At 44.0% G+C, this 20,528-nt stretch overlaps 2 protein-coding genes across 4 annotated transcripts in view; one reads left to right on the top strand and one right to left on the bottom strand.

Annotated features, from left to right (window-relative positions):
- The window catches only part of PTPN11 (protein tyrosine phosphatase non-receptor type 11), an 81,554-nt gene extending 63,516 nt beyond the window's left edge, over window positions 1-18,038 (bottom strand). For 2 of the 3 annotated variants that reach the window (XM_035017042.1, XM_035017043.1), the window contains exon 1: window positions 17,818-18,037. Coding sequence is in view for 1 of the 3 variants with exons in the window: in XM_035017043.1 (XP_034872934.1) it covers window positions 17,818-17,831 (14 nt within the window). In the remaining 2 variants the exon portion in view is untranslated. Of the gene's footprint in view, window positions 1-17,817 lie in introns of all 3 variants that reach the window. The other variant, XM_035017041.1, reaches the window with a different exon arrangement.
- Window positions 1,772-2,916, top strand: LOC118018300 (charged multivesicular body protein 4b-like). Its single transcript, XM_035016694.1, has 3 exons — window positions 1,772-1,789; window positions 1,872-2,024; window positions 2,584-2,916. Exons 1-3 carry the CDS (start codon window positions 1,772-1,774, stop codon window positions 2,914-2,916), a joined length of 504 nt encoding a protein of 167 aa, XP_034872585.1.
- Window positions 18,039-20,528: the final 2,490 nt, after the last annotated feature.

Genomic DNA, 20,528 nt, shown 5'->3' with positions numbered 1-20,528 from the left:
AAGGAAATAAAAGTAAATAAATAAAACATCAGATGGTGATAACTGCTACAAAAGGAATAAAGCTGTGGGGCACCTTGGTGGCTCAGTCGGTTGAGCACCCGACTCTTGACTCTTGGTTTCAGCTCAGGTCATGATCTCAGAGTCCTGGGATCAAGCCCCACATCAGGTTCCCTGCTTGGTGGGGAGTCTGCTTCTCCTCTCTCTCCCTCTGCCCTCTCCCCTGCTCATGCTCTCTCTCTCACACTGTCTCTCAAATAAATAAATAAAATCTTAAAAAAAAAAAACGTTCAAAAAAGAGGAATAAAGCAGCGAGAGGGATGCTACTTATACAGGATATATGGGGAGGGCTTCAGTGATAAGGTAACATCTGACAAGACCTGGAAGAAGCAAGGCAGCAACATGCCCATATGCAGGAGAGGAGCATACCAGGCAAGGGGTGGACCATATATGACATTATGCAAGAGGCCAGTGTGGTTGGGGCAGGGCAAGGGACAGAGAGGTAGAGGAGGCCAGTGAGGTAATGAAAAGCCAGAAGATGTAGGGCCTCAGAGACACTGTAAAAACCTCAATCTTTATTTTTTGCGAAATGGGAAAGGACTGGAAGGTTTAGGCAGAGGAGCGACATGATCGGACTTATATTTTTAAATCACCTTTCAAACTACTGAGCAGGGATAACACGCAAGTCAGTTAAGAAAGCCACCGTGATAAATAATCCAGACAAGAAATGATGGTACCAAGGACCAAGGTGCCAGCGGTGGGAGGAGTGATAAATAGTCCAACTAGGAATATCTTGAGAGTAGCCAACAGGATTTCATAAAGGATTATACATGGAATGGGAAAGAACAGAGTAAGAACACTCCTAGGTTTGGAGTCTAGTCAACTAGAAAGTTGGAAATATGGAAAGGGTGAGGAGAGGAACATCAAGGGATAGATTTGGTGTGTGTTAATTTGAAATGTTAAGTTAGTTGTCCAAGTGTTGGTCCACACTAAGCACTAAACGTTAGATATTATTATTGACAATCATAATACTAAACGTAAGGTTGTTCTGACAAATAATCAGAAAAGGCAAGAGTGCAGACATAGTCTATCAACATTCCTGCTGTTTACATTAACTGAAATTCATTTTATTAATTTTTCCTATACCATCTCACTAGTGTTTTAGGGGGAATCTAAACATCATTCTGATTGGCCTTGAGAAAAATCACATGGGCTGAAGCTAGACTGCCCTTGTTCACATCCCAGCTCTGTGTGCTCATGGGCTAGTGATTTCACTTCGCTGTTAACTCACCTAGAAAATGGCCATAGTAACAAATGCACGTGTGCAAACACACCATTACCTCTACAGACACACACACACACACACACACACACACGGAATCCTCCTGATCTACACCCCAATTTTTTTCACTTCCTACAACTTGAAGATCCTTCTATAGCAGTACATTCTTCTTAATGGCTACACAATATTCCATCGTATGAATATACCCCCAGGAACTTAATCCCCATTCCAGGACATTTATATTATGCCTAGGTTTTGTTATCACAGATAATGCAGCAGAGGAGTGCAGTCGGCTCAGTCGGTTAAGCATCCAACTCTTGGTTTCAGCTCAGGTCACGATCTCAGGGTTGTAAGATTGAGCCCCACATTGGGCTCTGCGCTCAGTGGGGAATCTGCTTGAGATTCTCTCTCTCCCTCTGCCTCTCCCCCAGTGCATGCTCTCTCTCTAAAATAAATAAATCTTTGAAAAAAAAAAAAAGACAAGGGGAGCAGATGGCGCAGGCCAATTTGGTGAGCAGAAACCACGTCAGTGTTCGGCAAACTATTCGGAGCAGGAGTGGGTAAGGCCAGCAAGGGCGGCCTGACCCCTCAGGATGCCCTCCAGCGGCTGCCGGACACGGAGGAGATGCTAAGCAAGAAGCAGGAATTCCTGGAGATGAAGATCGGGCAGGAGCTGACCGCCACGCCAAGAAGCCCAGCACAGAAACAAGCCCGCAGCCCTCCAGGCCCTGAAGCAAAGGAAGAGGTATGAAAAGCAGCTGGCGTGGGGCGCCTGGGTGGCTCAGTTGGTTAAGCGACTACCTTCAGCTCAGGTCATGATCCTGGAGTCCCTGGATCGAGTCCCGCATTGGGCTCCCTGCTCAGCGAGGAGCCTGCTTCTCCCTCTAACCCTCTCCCCTCTCATGTACTCTCTCTCTCCTTCTAGCTCTCTCAGATAAATAAATAAATCTTTAAAAAAAAAAAGAAAGAAAGAAAAGCAGCTGGCGTAGATCGATGGATGGCACACTATCCACCATCGAGTTTCAGCGGGAGGCCCTGGAGAACGCCAATACCAACACTGAGGTGCTCAAGAACGCGGGCTCTGGGGCGCCTGGGTGGCTCAGTTGGTTAAGTGGCTGCTTTCGGCTCAGGTCATGATCCCAGAGTCCTGGGATCGAGCCCCGCATCAGGCTCCCTGCTCAGTGGAGAGCCTGCTTCTCACTCTCCCTCTGTCTGCCGCTCTGTCTACTTATGCTCTCTATCTCTGTTAAATAAATAAATAAAAATCTTTAAAAAAAAACAAAAACGCAGGCTCTACTGCTAAGGCCATGAAGGCTGCCCACGACAACATGGACATCGATAAAGTTGATGAGTTAATGCAGGACATTGCTGACCAGCAAGAACTAGCAGAGGAGATTTCAACAGCTATTTCACAACCTATAGGATTTGGAGAAGAGTTTGATGAGGATGAGCTCATGTTAGAATTAGAAGAACTAGAACAGGAGGAACCGGACAAGAATTTGCTGGAAATCAGGGGACCCAAAACAGTCCCTCTACCAAATGTTCCCTCTATAACCTTACCATCAAAACCCACCAAGAAGAAGGAAGAGGAAGAGGATGATATGAAGGAATTAGAGAACTGGGCTGGATCCATTTAACTGGTCCAATGTGGGCTGGGCCCAGACAGACTCTGGTGGCCTGTGCAGCGGGCCAGGGTGGGGGGGGGGGGGACGGACAGGACATGATGCAGGCAGGTTCCATCACTCCTGAATCGCCCTCCAAAGCAGTAGGGCTGCATCACTGCTCACTCTGCATAGCACGATCTGCACTCAGCGGGACAGGGAGGGGGGTGGGGGCAGGCGGGTCGGGTGGGGTGGGAGGTGCCTGCTGTTTATAATGTTGAATTTCTGCAAAATAAACTGTATTTGCAAATCCAAAAAAAAAAAATAGAGCAGAAGACATCGTTTACAATCATCATTATACACTTTTTCAAGTACATCCATAAATTAGATTTTCAGAAAATTGCTTTGGCAAGAGTTTGCCTTTCACTTTGACAAATCTCCCCAGCTGCACTCAAAAGAAGGTACCAGTTTTGACTCCCATAAATTGAATGTGAAAGCCCCTGTTTTCTCTCACTTTTGCCAATACTGCATATATTACCAAATTTTTTCATCTTTGTCAATCTGATTCACGGAAAAAAGGACCATTCTAGTTTGCATTTCTGTGTGACACTAAATACTTTTTTATGTTTTCAAAGCCCCTTTTTCTTCCTTTTCTGTGAGTTGTCGGTTTGTCATTGTTCATTTTCTCCTGCATTTTTTTTTCTTCTTACTGACTTATAGGAGCTCTTGATATACCCAGAAAATGATCCTTTATTATACGTGTGGCAAATATTCATCTTAGCTTTTTGCACTTTTCACTGTTTGCGGTATTCTTTTTCACAGAAATTCATCTTGGCATGGTTAAATTTATCAGATTTTTCCTTTACGATTTCTGGGTTTCTGCTTAGAAAAACTTAACTCACAGCACTGTTGTGAGACAGAAATAAATTAATACACATAAAATACTTAGCACAGAACCAGCCCTTAGAGTTTCACCTTGGGAACCAGGAATTTAGTTTTTAGTCAGAATAAAATAACTTACAATAAAGACACAGATGCCCCATGTGGCCTTTGCACGTGCTGTTCTGCAGACACCCCCACCCCCCCTTTTCACAGCACCCTGAGCGTCCCCTGGGGGATATCAACATGAAATTGAATCACACATCCCTCCGACCACCAGGTTAAAGACGGGACTGGCAGCCACCAAGGGAGAGAACCTGTCTGCTACCATACCAATGTGTACCTCCAGCTCCACACAAAGGGGCTAACACAGGATTCCTTAAATATTTGTGGCTAGAAGGGAAGGACAAAAGGAGCCATTGGGGGTGGGTGGGGATGCCTGTCACTGCTCCTCCACATCCACAGTTCCCCACTGACATAGGTCATAGGTGGTGTCACGAAAGGCTGTCAGAAGAGACCTAAGTGTCAGCTGGCAAAGACTCTTCAGACCTGCCCCACCAGCTCTTTTAAGAAAGAAAGAAAAAAAAAGATTATTATTTCTAGTACACAGTCAGTTTTTATCCGATTTGTAGTGCTAAGGTGGTTATATTCCCTTATCTGTATGCTATTACAATTTTAATAAGAATTTCCAAAGCAGGGACACCTGGGTGGCTCAGTCGGTTGAGTGTCTGCCTTCAGCTCAGGTCATGATCTCAGAGTCTTGGGATGGAGCCCATATCGGGCTCCCTGCTGAGCAGGGAGTCTGCTCCTCCCTCTCCCCCTGCCCCTCCCCCCAACTCCTGCCTGTGCACGCAGGTGCACTATCTCAAATAAATAAATAAAATCTTAAAAAAAAAAAAAATTTCCTTACGCACAGGTCCAGGACACCTTGTACGTAAGGCAAAAACTTGTCCCAAAGCCTCCCCATGCATTCGAAAACACTAAAATTTGATATTTTAACTAAGTTAATACCAGTAGGGAAAGAACTCTTGGTCTACTTCTCTTCATCTCTGTTACCACTCTTGCACTTCACCCAACTTTGTTCTGTGCCCCTCACCTGTAAATGTGTAGGTGTTCATAACCATGGTAACAAATACATATTAAAAAACAAACGGGATGCCTGGGTGGCTCAGTCGGTTAAGCATTTGACTCCTGATTTCATCTCAGGTCATGATCTTAGGGTCGTGAGATCGAGCCCCACATTGGCCTCCGCACTGGGCGTGGAACCTGCTTAAGATTCTCTCTCCCTCTCTCTCTGCCCCTCCCCCACCTTGCACTCTCTCTAAAAACAAACAAATAAAACAGCTACTCAGGGTTCTTTCTACAGGACAAGCTAAATAAAGTAGACCACATTGTGTAGCCCCATAAACAGACCCCATTTAAAGCAATGAAATTTTATATTTAATCGGGACATTGGAGGAAAAGAACCAAAGTCATAAACATCTCTACAAAGTTTGGCAACCATTCTACCAGGGTTGTGGTAGATAGAATATAAACTGTTTAGTTTTAGGCTTTCATTTATAAGTCAGAAGAAAATATAATTTTCTTTCTATTAGGTGCATTTTTTAAAAATCACACCTATATTCTGGATTTGTTTTTCCCCTCAGTAAAGCCAGTAAGCATACATATTTGAAAGAAATATATGCTTGCTTGTGTTCCCTCTCTTGCTGTGTCCCTGTCAAATAAATAAAATCTTTAAAAAAAAAAAAAAAGAAAAAGAAATATATGTATTTTCATTTACTAATGAGTTGCATTTTTCTAAACATTAAGTAAGTCCAGACATCATAGCATGAAAAAATGTAAAATACTAAATTTTTCTTTCCCTTCCTTATTATTTGGATTGAAAAAGGTCAGGATAAGGCACAGGTTTATGTTTTTGCATCTTGCAATTTTTTTTTTAAAGTAGGTTTTTAAAGATTTTTATTTATTTAACAGAGAGAGCACAAGTAGGGAGTGGCAGGCAGAGGGAGAGAGAGAAGCAGGCTCTCCACCGAGCAGGGACCCCGATGCGGGGCTCGATCGCAGGACCCTGGGATCATGACCCAAGCCGAAGGCAGCTGCTTAACCAACGAAGCCACCCAGGCGCCCCTGCATCTTGCAATTTAATTTGGAAAGAAGTATTTCAAAATGTGTAAAAAAAAATATTTCCAATCTGTTTTTAAAAAGCTACGGCTATATAAAGCTCAAGTATAACTTTAAATGTTCCTGCTATGCAATTAGCAAGCATCACAGTAAAGACTGGATATGGCAAGAATCATCAATGGGTGCTAAACCTAGGGAGAAATGGAGTGGGGGGAGCAGGATACCTGCATGGTCTTACACTGTGTCTTCATCAATCACTAATTCGTTACAGGGCACCTGGGTGGCTTAGTCGTTAAGCATCTGCCTTGGCTCAGGTCAAGATCCCAGCGTCCTGGGATCAAGCCCCACATGGGGCTCCCTGCTCGCTGGGAAGCCTGCTTCTCCCTCTCCCACTCCCTCCCCCCGCTTGTGTTCCCTCTCTCGCTGTCTCTGTCAAATAAATGAATAAAATCTTAAAAAAAAAAAAATCACTGATTAGTTACAAGGGAGAAAATATGGGGCACCTGGGTGGCTCAACTGGTCTGCCTTCAGCTCAGGTCATGATCCCAGGGTCCTGACATCGAGTCCCACACTGGGCTCCTTGCTCAGCGGGGAGCCTGCTTCTCCCTCTGCCTGCCACTCCCCCTGCTTGTGAATGCGCACTCTCTCTCTCTCTCTCTCTCTCTGACAAATAAATAAATAAAATCTTTACCAAAAAAAAAAAGGGAGAAAATATTATACAAAGGAGAAAGTGGACAAAACCTTCACCAGGTAGTCACTGATGATAATTAACGTCATCAGTGGACATCATGTACCTCCAGATATGATACCCCAAGAAGGTTACAATACCACCTACATAGTACTCTGGCTGGAATCTAATGATGATGAAACATTAGACAAATCCAAAACGAGAAATATTCCATTTTAAAAGGGGAAGGGGGGGTGCCTGGGTGGCTCAGTTGTTAAGCGTCTGCCTTCGGCTCAGGTCATGATCCCAGGGTCCTGGGATAGAGCCCCGCATAGGGTTCCCTGCTCCACGGGAAGCCTGCTTCTCCCTCTCCCACTCCCCCTGCTTGTGTTCCCTCTCTGGCTGTCTTTCTCTCTGTCAAATAAATAAAACCTTAAAAAAATAAAATAAAATAAAATAAATAAAAGGGGAAGGGGGAAATGTATTTTTCCCAAAAATCACTAGCATAAAAGACAGAGGCTGTAGAAGTATTCCAGATTAAAGAGATCTTACAACTAAATACAACTGGATCCTGTACTAGAAGAGGGAAAAAAGCTAAAGGACATGACTGGGTCAACTGGCACAGCTGGAATACAACAGGTTAGACAAAAGGATTACAGATGGTAAAATTACCAGTTAAAATTCTTAAAAGACAGGGGCGCCTGGGTGGCTCAGTTGGTTAAGCGTCTACCTTCAGCTCAGGTCATGATCCCAAGGTCCTGGGATCCAGCCCCGTGGCTTCTCCCTCTCCCTCTGCCTACTTGTGCTCTCTCTCTGTTACATAAATAAATAAAAATACTAAAAAATAAAAAAAGAAGATAGTTTTATTCTTAGAAAATATGGCGCCTGGGTGGCTCAGTTGGTTAAGCGACTGACTTTGGCTCAGGTCATGATCCCAGAGTCCCGGGATGGAGTCCCGCATCGGGCTCCCTTGCTCAGCAGGGAGTCTGCTCCTCCCTCTGACCCTACCCCCTCTTGTGCTCTCTCTCTCACTCTCTCTCTCAAATAAATAAAAAACAAAATCTTTAAAAAGAAAAAATCTTTATTAAAAAAATAAAATAAACACTGAAGCATTTAGGAGCAAAGGGCTATGATCTATGTAATTTAGCCTCAAATGTTTGGAGAAAAAAAATATAAAATATTATATATGCGTATTTACTTACATACACACACACAGAATGTAAAGCAAATGGGATGGAAAGTTAATAGTAGTGAGTCTGGGTAAATGGCATTCCATTCATATGTGTATTCTTTGCACTATTCTTATTCTTGTAACTTTTCTCAAAGTTTGAAACAAATGCCAAGTAAAAGATAAAAATCATTTAAAATTTTCTGAAAAATCCATTTGCTCAACTCACCAGCTCTGATTCCCATCATCAGTAAGTTACCCATCCTTACCCCTGAAGCTGGCTGTACTAGATACCAAAAAGGGATGACAGGGAGAAGACAGAGATGAGAACTTACATGGAGAGAGTGTATGGGGACAGAAAGAAGATTTATAGTTGTTGTTTTTTTTAAGAATTTATTTATTTATTTGACAGAGAGAGACACAGCCTGAGAGGGAACACAAGCAGGGGGAGTGGGAGAGAGAGAAGCAGGCTTCCCGCGGAGCAAGGAGCCCGATGTGGGACTCGATCCCAGGACCCTGGGATCATGACCTGAGCCGAAGGCAGACGCTTAACAACTGAGCCACCCAGGTGCCTGACAGATTTATAGTTTTACTACCAATAATATTATATATTTAAATAAGAACTTACAAATTATTAAATAAAGAGATCTCTCCATGTTTATTAAAATGCCTCTTCTCAGCAATTGTGAACCAGTTCTGATAGCAAGGACAAAATAGTGTAGTATTGGCTATCATACTTTATGGCTGGTTAAAATTACTGCAGCAGTTACTGAATGCCATGTGTCAATGTAACCATTACATTCTGCTATTTACTTCTAAAAGTTTCTAAAGCAGGATCTAAACCCACACATTGTAACCACATGTTCTCACCTTTGCATGTTTCACAGAAATAACGCTTACATAGAGTATCCTGCCAATGCTGAGGGTGCAAAAGACATTATAAATTGACTTCCACTGCTGAAGGTATATGTAAACCCTATCCTACCCCAGGTAGATTGGCAACAGGAGATAAGGCCAATGGCTGTCTCTTTACCCCTTTATTAAATAAACTCTATTATCTCCTTTACAACTTACAATTATACCTATCATGTTACTAACAATAAACAGAGGAGGGTGATGTTTACAAGGGAAACAGTAACCAGCATTTAGCACAAATACCTGACAGAGCAAGGGCTTAATAAACATTGGCTATCACCTTTGTTATCATTATTATTACTAGTGGAAAACAGCAGGAAAGATTCTTCTCATGCATAATTATGTCAGTATCACATAGGCCATTCTGACATATGTATCATTTATGTCAGACTGCCTTTTAATAAACTTAACTTCAGCGTTCAGGGGCTATCCCTACATTATTTCAAATAGCATATAATTAGAAATTAAAAGTTCTAGTCCATAACCTACCTACTTGAGCTTTGATTTATTTTAAACTCTTTTTCCTCAGCTATTTTTTCAAAAAGTAATCAACAAAAACTTTTTCCCACTTACATTTAATATTTGTGTTCAATCACTGACAATTCTGTGATGTGCAGCATGCTTATCACTAATAAGGAGAAGCTGGAGTGAACTCCATCCCTTAGATCTTAGGGAGGGCAAAGACAAACAGTAGAATTAATACAATTAATATTATGGGGCTGGCCTCAAGGATTATGAACAATTGTTAATATTAGGTACTGAGACCACACATCTTGAAGGCTGGCCCCATCTCCCACCTGGTGTGAATGTAAACAGCAGAGCTAGTTAGTCTAACCAAAAAAAAAAAAAAAGGTAACAAATGAATCTGCATTACCTTAAAAGATGGGGAAAGGCAAATTAGCAGAACCCTATTTGAGTTTATCAACAAAGTGATTAATACCACGGGTCCAGAAGGTATTAGATGAGAGGAAACAGATACATTTCCAGTCCTCCCATGTACATAATAGGCATTTGATGAATGGCTGTTGACTGAATGAATTTGGGGGGGGGGAGAAGGATAAAAAAAACAGATAGGATAAGACATCGGGAAGAGGGAAGTAGAGAAAAAGTCACATGAGGAAGGGAGAGGGATGGAAAAGTGTCCCCCTTTTGCTCATTTTAACATTGGCAAACCTGCCGGCCCCTGACAACCCCTTCTAACTGGCCATCCTCTGGCGTTATTATTTAGTAAGGGTCTCGGGTCATACATGGCCTAGGCAGGTGCCACCCATCTCTTCAAAGGAGTTGAAAGCGTGTGTGTGTGCGCATGCCCACACACACACACCACCGCCACTTGTGAAAGAGCCACAAATCAACGTATACAACAAAATGCCTAAAACACATGAGCCTGAGTGAGCTTGAAGACACAAAAGACAGAATCCCTGCCTGCAGGGGAATTTACAAACCCAAACAATTTGCTGGGAAATCACACCAGAAATCTAAATAACCACCCACACTACCCCACCCCTCCCCGTCAGTGAATGCAGATTCTGCAAAGGCTTAGCTCTCTGAGGCTAGGAACTTATTTATGTCAAGTGAGTCTTAAAAAAAAAAAAAAATGCTGATAAACCAAAAAGAAAATACAATGATGCTGAATATTTTGTTTTATCTACACACCCTCTTCCCCCAGTGGTGTGGGGAAACAGTCAAGCAGGCCAATAATTTCAGGAACTTATTCTTATTCAAGGCTGCCATGCTAAGAAGAGAATTTAAAGTAGGGATCCAAAGTGTAATTTCGGTTTCTTGACTAAATATAAAGTGACACTGGGTATATCTTTCTTACCAGCTGCTCCAGAAAAAATCATTATCTTTGTCCTTGGGGAGAAAGTTTATAGTTTGGTACTTTCTGCAGATTATAAGAATATTCTCCTTTTCTAATTAAATTTTAATATCCTATAGGAAAAGGGTAAGTCATGAAGAAAGGGCAGTCAGTAGGGACAAGCAGTCTAAGTAACAGAAACTAGAAAAAAGTTGTTAAGGCAGCTTTTTAATGGTAGCGCATAGCTCTGTCTTTGTATCTTCCCGTGGGGTTTCAGCAGTCAGCATCATGACTCTTGATGACAAGGCAATAAAAGCAAACTGCCTCCGAAACTTTCCACAAACGGCTTCCACCTTAGTTCAAAGCCTCTCTCTCACTTGTCTGCTCTCCCCAAGTCCACTCGTGTCTCCTACAATCCTTCCTTCACAGTAGCCAGAGGGATATTTTTAAACTGACCAGCTCATGCCACTCCCCTGATCACATCCTTCCTTCTATGGCTTTACACTGCTCTTAAAATACAATCCAAACTCCTCTCCGTGGTCCACATGACCCTCGAAGACCTCACAAGGTCCTGTGTGGTCCAGTCCCCACCCACCTCCTCAGTGTCCCCAACGTGCTCCCTTTGGCTCCTGAAGTACTCCAAAAGCTTCCCCACCTCAGCACTTCCACACTTGCTGTTTCCCAACACCTGAACACCCAGGGCCGCACAGTGCCTGGCACACAGTAATCCCACAATAAGTAGTTCTTGAGTGAGTGGATCAGTGTTTCATTAGAATGGTTCCATGGGAGGATGAAGACTTGGACCTAGAATCCATTATCTTTACAAGAAACATATAGTATGTCTGTATGTATGTAGGTGTGTATAGACAGACATATACAGTGTGTATATATATGCATATATCAGTATACATGTACATTTTTTTTTTTTTTTAAGATTTTATTTATTTGACAGAGAGATAGCGAGAGCAGGAACACAAGCAGGGGGAGTGGGAGAGGGAGAAGCAGACTCCCTGCCGGGCAGGGAGCCCGATGTGGGACTCGATCCCAGGACCCTGGGATCATGACCTGAGCCGAAGGCAGACGCTTCACGGCTGAGCCACCCAGGCGCCCCTGTACATATGTATTCTAAACAGAATATTCTATCCTGATAAATTTCTATTTCAGTTTGGTACTAGCTTTATCAAACTCATTTGACCCTGGCACACAAGTCTGTCTCCCTCTGAATTCACTGCTCCTTGCAACCATGACTAGTACCTTCCACACTTCAACGTTGTCAAGGACCACAGCACATGTAAGTTTGCAAAATGCACACAACCCTCCAAAACTCAGTAGTGAACTGAGCGCCAGTGTAGGGAGTTTGAATTCAGTTCAGGGTCTTAGAGCCTTGGCTGCAGTCCACAACTCCCACAGAGCGTGAGTATTTGCCTTGCCTTCAAGGTAAGGCAGTATCTGCCTAGCCTTAGAAACATCAGCACTGGATGGCAAGTGCTGTCTGTTTCCCAAAGGGAAAGAGGAATAAGGACAGTATCCTATTGTTCCACAGCTGCCTAACAAAGTGCACTAAGGCCCACCGGTAACAATCACAAACATGAGCTGGCTCTGCTTTTTCAGGATCTTGTGTGCTCTCCAACAGTCTCTGCACTGACCATGTATAAGAAGGAGAAGTCGGGGCGCCTGGGTGGCTCAGTTGGTTAAGCGACTGCCTTCAGCTCAGGTCATGATCCCGGAGTCCCGGGATCGAGTCACGCATCGGGCTCCCTGTTCGGTGGGGAGTCTGCTTCTCCCTCTGACCCTCCCCACTCTCATGTGCTCTCTCTCACTCTCTCTCTCTCAAATAAATAAATAAAATCTTAAAAAAAAAAAAAGAAGGATAAGTCATCTTAGCAGTGCCCCCTGCATTTGAGCAGTTCTGGCCAAAACTCTGAGCTTACATTGGGACACAACGTTAATAAAGACATCCCAGTCCCAACTAGAAAGGCACAGGCCTGTTATTTTTCAGCAAGGCAAGTTTATTTATTCCCACAGGAGATAAACCAACATGGCCACCAGGAAGGGCCTGGGACAAAATGTACTTGACCTGCAATAGATAAACCAAAAGCGTGGAGTCTGAGAACAAGCTAAATCTTCTGCTCCTCTCAGCTCAAGTCACCATACATCATCTTTCAGAAGAACAAAAACAAATGTAGGAGCGCCTGGGTGGCTCAGTCAGTTAAGTGTCTGCCTTCGGCTCAGGTCATGATCCCAGGGTCCTGGGATCGAGCCCCATGTCGAGCTCCCTACTCAGTGGGGAGCCTACTTCTCCCTCTCCCTCTGCTGCTTCCCCTGCTTGTACTCTCTCTGTGTCAAATAAATAAATAAAAAATCTTAAAAAAAAAAAAAAAGCAATGTAAAGGACCTGCCATATGCTGAAAGAGGGCCTGGAGAATACAGGCAGTTTTGTCAGCTGAACAAGGCTGAGTGGTGCACACAAGCAACCTCAAAATCTAAATTCAGTACTACCACCGCTAAATCACCTGTGGGAGGGTTGGTCACTCAGGAGCTCACCTCCTCAGAGAGATCATTCCTAAACTCATCAAACTAACATTATCCCCATTTGTTTTTTTTTCTCCCAGCAGTTATTACTACCTGAAATTGCAATCTTCATTCATAGGCTTTTCTTTCCTCTCTCTCTCTCAACCAAAAGAATAGCATCTTTGCCAATCTCACTGCTTTATCCTGCCTGGTTCAATAACTATTTGACTGAATTAATACCGAGGTTAAAAATAATTTGAAAAAGAAAAACAAAGCTGGAAGACTAACATTGATCTCAAGTCTTATAATAAAACTACAATAATCAAGACCATGTGGTATTGGCATACAGACAAATAGATCAATGAAACAGAATGGATTCCAGAACCAGACCCACATATAAATGGACAATAGATTTTCTACAAAGGTGCAAATTCAAAAGAGAGTCTTTTCAACAAACAGTGCTAAAACTGGTTATCTATACGTACATGTGCACATATCTATATACGTATATACATAGCTCCACACCTCACCATACACAAAAATTAACTCAAAGTGGATCATAAACCTAAAACCTTTTGGAAAACATGTGAGACCTTGGGTTAAGCAAAGATTCCTTAGCATGATCCACTAAAAAAAAAAATGGTTGAGGGGCGTCTGGCTGGCTCAGCCAACAGAGCATGCGACCCTTGATCTCTGGATTGTAAATTCGAGCCCCATGTTGGGTGTAGAGATTACTTAAAAATAAAATCGTTTAAAATTAATGAATTAATAAAAAATAAAAATGGATAAACTGGACTTCATCAAAATTAAAAACCTCTGTTCTTTCAACAGAGACTGTTAAAAAAGATGAAAAGACAATGGGGCTCAGTCAGTTAAGCATCCAACTCATGGTTGCAGCTCAGGTCATAATCTAAGGGTCCTGGGATCCAGCCCCGTGTCAGGCTCTGCACTCAGAGGGGAATCTGGGGAATCTGCTTCAGGATTTTCTTCCTCTCCCTCTGCCCCTCCCGCCACTCGTGTGTGTGTGTGTGTTTGTGTGTGTGTGTACTCTCTCAAATAAATAAATAAATATTTCAAAAGGGGGGGGCACCTGGGTAGCTCATTCAGTTACACGTCTGTCTGCCTTTGACTCAGGTCATAACTTCAGGGTCCTGGGATGGAGCCCTGAGTCCTGTTCCCTGCTCAGGAAAGAGTCTGCTTCTCCCTCTCTCCCCCCCAGCACCCCCCTCCCCAGTTTGTGAGCAAGCCCTCGCGTGCTCTCTCTCTCTCTCTCTCTCTCAAATAAATAAAATCTCTTTTAAAAAAATAGATGAAAGACAAGCCACAGGCTAAGAGAAAATAGTTGCAATTCTGATAAAGGACTTGTTTCCAGAATAAAGAATTCTCTTCTTGTAAGATTTTATTTATTTATTTGAGAGAGAGAGCAAGAGAGAGCGTGAGCACAGAGGGAGAGGGAGAGGGAGAAGCAGGCTCCCTGCTGAGCAGAGAGCCTGACCCAAGGGCTCAGATCCCAGGACCCTGAGATCATGACCTGAGCTGACGGCAGATGCTTAACTAACTGAACCACCTGGGTACCCCTGGAATAAAAAATTCTTGAATCTCAATAAAAAAACAACTAAATAAAAATGGGGGGAAAATATTTGATCAAATAGACGTGTCACCAAAGAAAATATACAGATGGCAAATAAGCACATGAAAAGATGATCAACATCATTAGTCACCAAGGAAAACATGAATTAAAACTACAATGAGGGGGCGCCTGGGTGACTCAGTCAGTTAAGCATCTGCCTTCAGCTCAGGTCATGATCCCAGGGTCCTGGGATTGAGCCCCACGTCGGACTCCCTACTCAGGGGGAGCCTGCTTCTCCCTCTCCTCCCCACTTGTGCTCTCTGTCGCTATCTCTGTCAAATAAATAAGTGAAATATTAAAAAAAAAAAAAAAAGAATAAAAACCACAATGAGGGATGCCTGGATGACTCAGTCAGTTAAGTGTCTGCCTTCAGCTCAGGTCATGATCTCAGGGTCCTAGCGTCTGGCTCCGTGCTCAGCAGGGAGTTTGCTTCTCCCTCTGCCCCTCCCCCCCATCGCTCATACACACAAGCGCTTGCGCTCTCTCCCTCTCAAATAAATATCTTAAAAAAAACAACAAACTACAATGAGATACCATGACACACCCACTAAAATGGCTAAAATTTAAAAATTGACCATACCAAGTGTTGGCAAAGATGTAGAGTAACGAGAACTCTTACATACTACGAGTGGGAATGTAAATGGTATTACCACTTTGGAAAACAGTTTGGTAATTTCTGAAAAAGTTAAATATACATTGACTGTATGATCCAGCCATTCCCCCAAGAGGTATTTTGGTAAATATCTCTTATGCACAAACATTCACAGCAGTTTTGTTTGTGATAGACAAACTCGAGAACATCCCAAATGTTCCCACCAACAGGTGGATGGATAAACTAACAGTAGTACACCCATACAATGGAATATTACCAAACAATAAAAAGAAATGAACTTTTTGATACATACTACAACATGATGAATCTCAACATAAGTATGCTGAGCATAAGAAACCAGGGGCGCCTGGGTGGCTCAGTTGTTAAGCGTCTGCCTTCGGCTCAGATCGTGATCCCAGGGTCCTGGGATCGAGCCCCACATCGGGCTCCCTGCTCAGCAGGAAGCCTGCTTCTCCCGCTCCCACTCCCCCTGCTTGTGTTCCCTCTCTCGCTGTGTCTCTCTCTGTCAAATAAATAAATAAAATCTTTAAAAAAAAAAAAAAGAAACCAGACATAAAATTCCATTTATATAAAATTCTAAGAATTGCAAACTAAGGTGTAGTGACAGAAAGCACAGGAGTGGTCACCTGACAAGGAAAGGATTAAAAAAGACACAAGGAAACATCATAAGGGATAATGGGTATGTTCATTATCTTGACTATGACGACGGTTTCACAAGTATATGCATGTGTCAAAACATCAAACTGTACACTTAAATATATGCAATCTATTGTGTGTCATTTATACCTCAATAAAGCTGGTTAAAAATAATAAAAAAGACCTACAATCTAGAAAATATAATAATTTCCACTTATCTGTGTTATGTTCACAAGCTGACTTTTCAGGTGGCACGCATTTCTTTTCAATAATGTAGGAGCGCCAGAGAAAAGGAATGATCTTTGCCACTTGCAGCTTTGGCTATACCCCCACTTCTCCGCTTCTACACTAACAAGCTGGACAATGTAGGGTCTATTACCACCCGGCCCCTTCCCCACTCCCAACCCCCAGTCTTTTTGTCTCCTAAAGAAGCAGATCCTTACTTGTCTGGAAGAGCAGACACAAGGAACAAAAGGTTCAATGACTATTTGACAGATGAAAGAATAGACAACTGTTTTATTTAAAAGCTCCCTAAAGAATTAGAACATTTGAGGCTATACACTGTTCTGCTGAAATACAGTTATATATTACCCAGATCTGTAAGCACTTGCCAACAGACCTGTCCAAATCACTCACTTCCTAAGAGTTTTTGGTTTTCTTTTCTCTCCCTCTTTCCATTCCATGAATAAATAATGGGCAGGTGTATTTTGAGAAAACATTCTTAATATTTTGAAAATTCTCTCAAATAACCCCAACAGCTTGAGACAATTTTTCAAATGTCTAAGACAGTGACCATAACAAGCTCATAAAGGAAAAGACCAAACAATGGCTCTTATGTGTGAATCGTATATAAAGAGTGGCAATACAAAATAACAGAATCATTATTATCTGAAAACAATAGGTCACACTACAGTTCTACAACATAATAAGGCTTACAAATGATTCACAGTTATAAAATAATAATAGCAATATGGTGATTAAACAGTGGAGATTCTGGCTCCACCACTTATTGGTTGAGTGACTTCAGGCAAGTTGCCTAAGTTCTGAAAATCAGTTTACTCGTCTTTAGAACCAGGATAATATTAAGAAGAAGAAGAATTCCTCTTCTCATAGGGTTATAGTGAGGTTTAAACGTGTTTGGCTTACAGTAAGAGCTAAATAAACGTTAGCTATCAGAAGTATTATTACCCTGAACTTCCAAGGGATCCCATTAATTCACTAATCCTCCTGACTCTTGGTGCAAATCCTGTCATTTACTAACAGGAAACTTCCGAGCCTCAGTTTCCACATCCGTAAAACGGGGGCGATTAATGTTACCTGACTTTGAAGGCTGTGGTTAAGGATTAACTAGAGATACAGCTCCCTTCCCTCCCATCTCCCAAAGCGAAGACCGCGGAGGAAGGAAATACTTCTAATAGCAGCAGATACAGTCAGTTTTTCCATTTCTGGCACGTGAGGTGGGGGGAAGGAGGTGCAAAGAGCCACATAAAGGGGTCAAGTTCCTGAACGAAGCCCCCAAACGCACGCGAGAGGCAGAGTGACCCAGAGCGGCTCGACCGTCGGGGGCCCGACCCCGCGCAACTCCCTCCTCTCCCCTCCCGCGTCCCGGGCTGAGGAGCCTCCCCAAGTGAGCGGGGTTATTTCGGAATCACCATGAGGCAATTCTCATGAGGCAATGGGTCAGGAATGCGGCGCCGAGCCGGGCCGCTGGCGTCCGCGGTTCCCCGGGCGGCTCTACCTGCCCCCGTCCTGACGGGCATCCCCAGGGCTGCGGGAGCCGGAACTCGGAGAGGCAGGAAATGAATGGGGACCCGAGAGGTGGGGGCGCGGAGGCGCCGGGCCCCCGGCCCCCGGAGGACGAGAAGTTGGGAGGGAGCCTGCCCCCCGCGACCCCGGGCGGGAGTCCGAAGCCCGGCCGGGGCGCCCCCTCCCGGGCGGGGCTGATCGAACGCGGCGGGGGCCGGGCCGAGGCCCGGGCCCGGCCCTCGGGGCTCCTCACCTCCGCGATGTCATGTTCCTCCCGCCCTCCGGCTCCGCGACGGACCCGCTCCTTGCTCAGGCTCTGCTGGGCCCGGTCACATCGGGCTGGCCCGAGGGAGGCCCGCTCGGGACCGGGCAGGGGGGCAAAGCCAGCCGGCCGCGCGCAGACCCCCCTCCAGGCCTGGGGATCCCGGAGACTGTGCAGCCGCCCCCCAAGCCCGGTTCGCTCCTCCTCCTCCCCCCGCCTATCCCGGCCGGCGCCGCCGTGACGTCACCCGCGCGACGCCCGCCGCCACTTCCTGCTCCCACTCCTCCCGAGACTGAGCGGCGGCTGCTAATGGCAGTTCAGCGTCTCCGTGGAGCCGCCGCGACGCAGTTAGCAAAGCTCTGACCCTTCTTTAGACCTGGGCTGCAAGGCGCGCGCGCGGCGCCCTCACTACTGTGCGCATTCCCACGAACCGATCGCGTTCGCTCCCACCGTGTCGATTTCCATCCCTGCCCTGACGGCCAAATCGAATTTCATTCATTTCATTCCACAAATCGCCGCTCCACTTTTTAGCTGTGTAACCTTAGGAAAGTTGCTGAGCGTCAGTTGTTGAGTCTCTGAGCTTCAGTGTTCTCCGTTTCTTCCTTTCTGTAAAATGAAGATCGTAACTGTATTCTCTTCATAGGATTATTATGGGGATTAAATATGCAAACTGCTTAGAACCAGGCCTGGCCTATTTAATAAGTGCTTTGTAATTCTTACCTGGATTATCATGATAATTAAACATCTGGTAGGCACTGTTTTAAACTATGGGGATACAAAAAAAAAAAAAAACTATTAGGGTAGTGAACTGAGGACAAAAATCCCTGCTAAAATACTATATTTCCATCTTCCTTTCTTTTCTTTATATCCCTTTATATTATCATTTGTAAAAGATTTTTATTTATTTATTTTAGAGAGAATCCCAAGTAGACTCCTCACTGAGCCCATGGAGGGGCTCTATCCCACAACCATGAGATCATGACCTGAGCAGAAAGCAGGTCACTCAACCAAGTGAGCTGGGCACTCAACCAAGAGTGGATTCTCCACTGACTGTGTCACCAAGGCATCCTTTATCGTTTTTTCTAAAGATTTATTTATGTATTTATTCATTTGAGAGAGAGCACAAGCAGGAGGGGCAGAGGGAGAGGGAGAAAGAATCTCAAGCAGACTCCATGCTGAGTGGTGGGCACCACCAGAGGCTCAATCTCCCAACCCTAGCCTAAACCAAGAGTTGGAGCTTAACCCACTGCACCATCCAGGCACCCCTATATTTCATCTTAAATACAGTTGTTAGGTAAGTCTTCACTGAGGATGACAAGCTGAGTACAGATCTGATCCTGGAGTAGTCAGTGGGAATAACTCTGGCAAATAGCATTTCACATCAGTGGGAATAACTCTGGTGAATAAGGAGAGGCAAGTGCAAAAGCCCTGAGGCAGCAGGCTGCCTCCTGTATTCCAGAAACTATGAAGAGATCTCTGACTGGAGTGCAGAAGGCAGTGGGAGGGGTGAAGGGAGACCAGTAGAAGATGAGGTGAGAAAAGCATAGAGGATCTAGGGTCCTATAGGCTATTTAAATGAATAGTAAAATGGAGAGCCATTGAAAGATTTTCAGCAAAGAAGGAATATAATCTGTGTTTTGAAATTAAAAGTAAGGGGGGTGCCTCCGTGTCTCAGTCGTTAAGCGTCTGCCTTGGGCTCAGGTCATGATCCCATGGTCCTGGGATCGAGCCCCACCTCGGGCTCCCTGCTCAGCGGGAAGCCTGCTTCTCCCTCTCCCACTCCCCCTGCTTGTGTTCCCTTTCTCGCTGTCTCTCTCTCTGTCAAATAAATAAATAAAATCTTTTTAAAAAATTAAAAGTAAGGGTACTCTGGGAGAATCAGATCAAGAGGGCAAATCTGGAAACAGACCAGTTCAGAATACTAGAATACTATAATATTCCAGGCTAGAGATGATGGTGGCTCAGACCACAATGAGAAGGTAGAGCCTTTACCTGATGAATGTCCTCGTGATTCATTAAAGGCCACAGATCTAGTAAGTGACAGAGTCAGAATTTGAACCCACATCTAGGTAGCTCCAAAATCTTCATTTTTATTTCCTCCCAATGCTTCCCACCCATTCCTATACAGAGAACTCTGATATAGTGTGCTGACTCTTCAGCCTTGGTGATACCAAAAAAAAAAAAAAAACCCTTACAAAATTTGTCTTTAACATATGTCAGTTTAATTTAGGTAATAGGCCTTCAACAAGCAGTTGTCCACCCTGTTTCTTTCTAGACCCCCTAAAAGTCCTGGCCATCTAAATGAGTCAAACAACACTCTAACTGATCTTAGGCCTATAGGCTTGCCCTTTCCAACCCATTCTTCACATAATAGCCACAGTAATCTAAAATGCAAAACTACTCACTCCCTACATTGAATACTTCAATGGCTACTCATTGTTTTTAGGATGAAATCACAAAAAAATTTTAACAACCCAGTCTGGTCCCCACTTACCTCACCAGCCCCTCTTCCCACGACTCTATGACCCAGCCATGCTGAATGACCTTCAGTTCCCCTCAATATACCATGCTCTCTCGCAGCTCAGGATCTTTACACAATCTACTCCCTCTCCCTGGAGGCTTCTCGACCTTTTGGCTAAGATCAAGTGTAGTATCTGGCCTCTTTCCTCATGAACTCTAGTCTATACCTCAGATCTCACACT

The sequence above is a fragment of the Mirounga leonina genome, unplaced genomic scaffold, assembly GCF_011800145.1.
Source record: "Mirounga leonina isolate KUSES-001 unplaced genomic scaffold, KU_Mleo_1.0 Mir_171, whole genome shotgun sequence".
NCBI classification, from domain to species: Eukaryota; Metazoa; Chordata; class Mammalia; order Carnivora; family Phocidae; genus Mirounga; species Mirounga leonina.
This window is presented reverse-complemented; position numbering and strand designations above follow the sequence as displayed.

Excerpts from the sequence above, each read along its gene's own strand:
- LOC118018300 (XM_035016694.1), top strand. Across the intron at positions 2,025-2,583 it reads GCCCTGAAGCAAAGGAAGAG|GCCATGAAGGCTGCCCACGA; the intron begins GTATGAAAAGCA and ends TCTACTGCTAAG.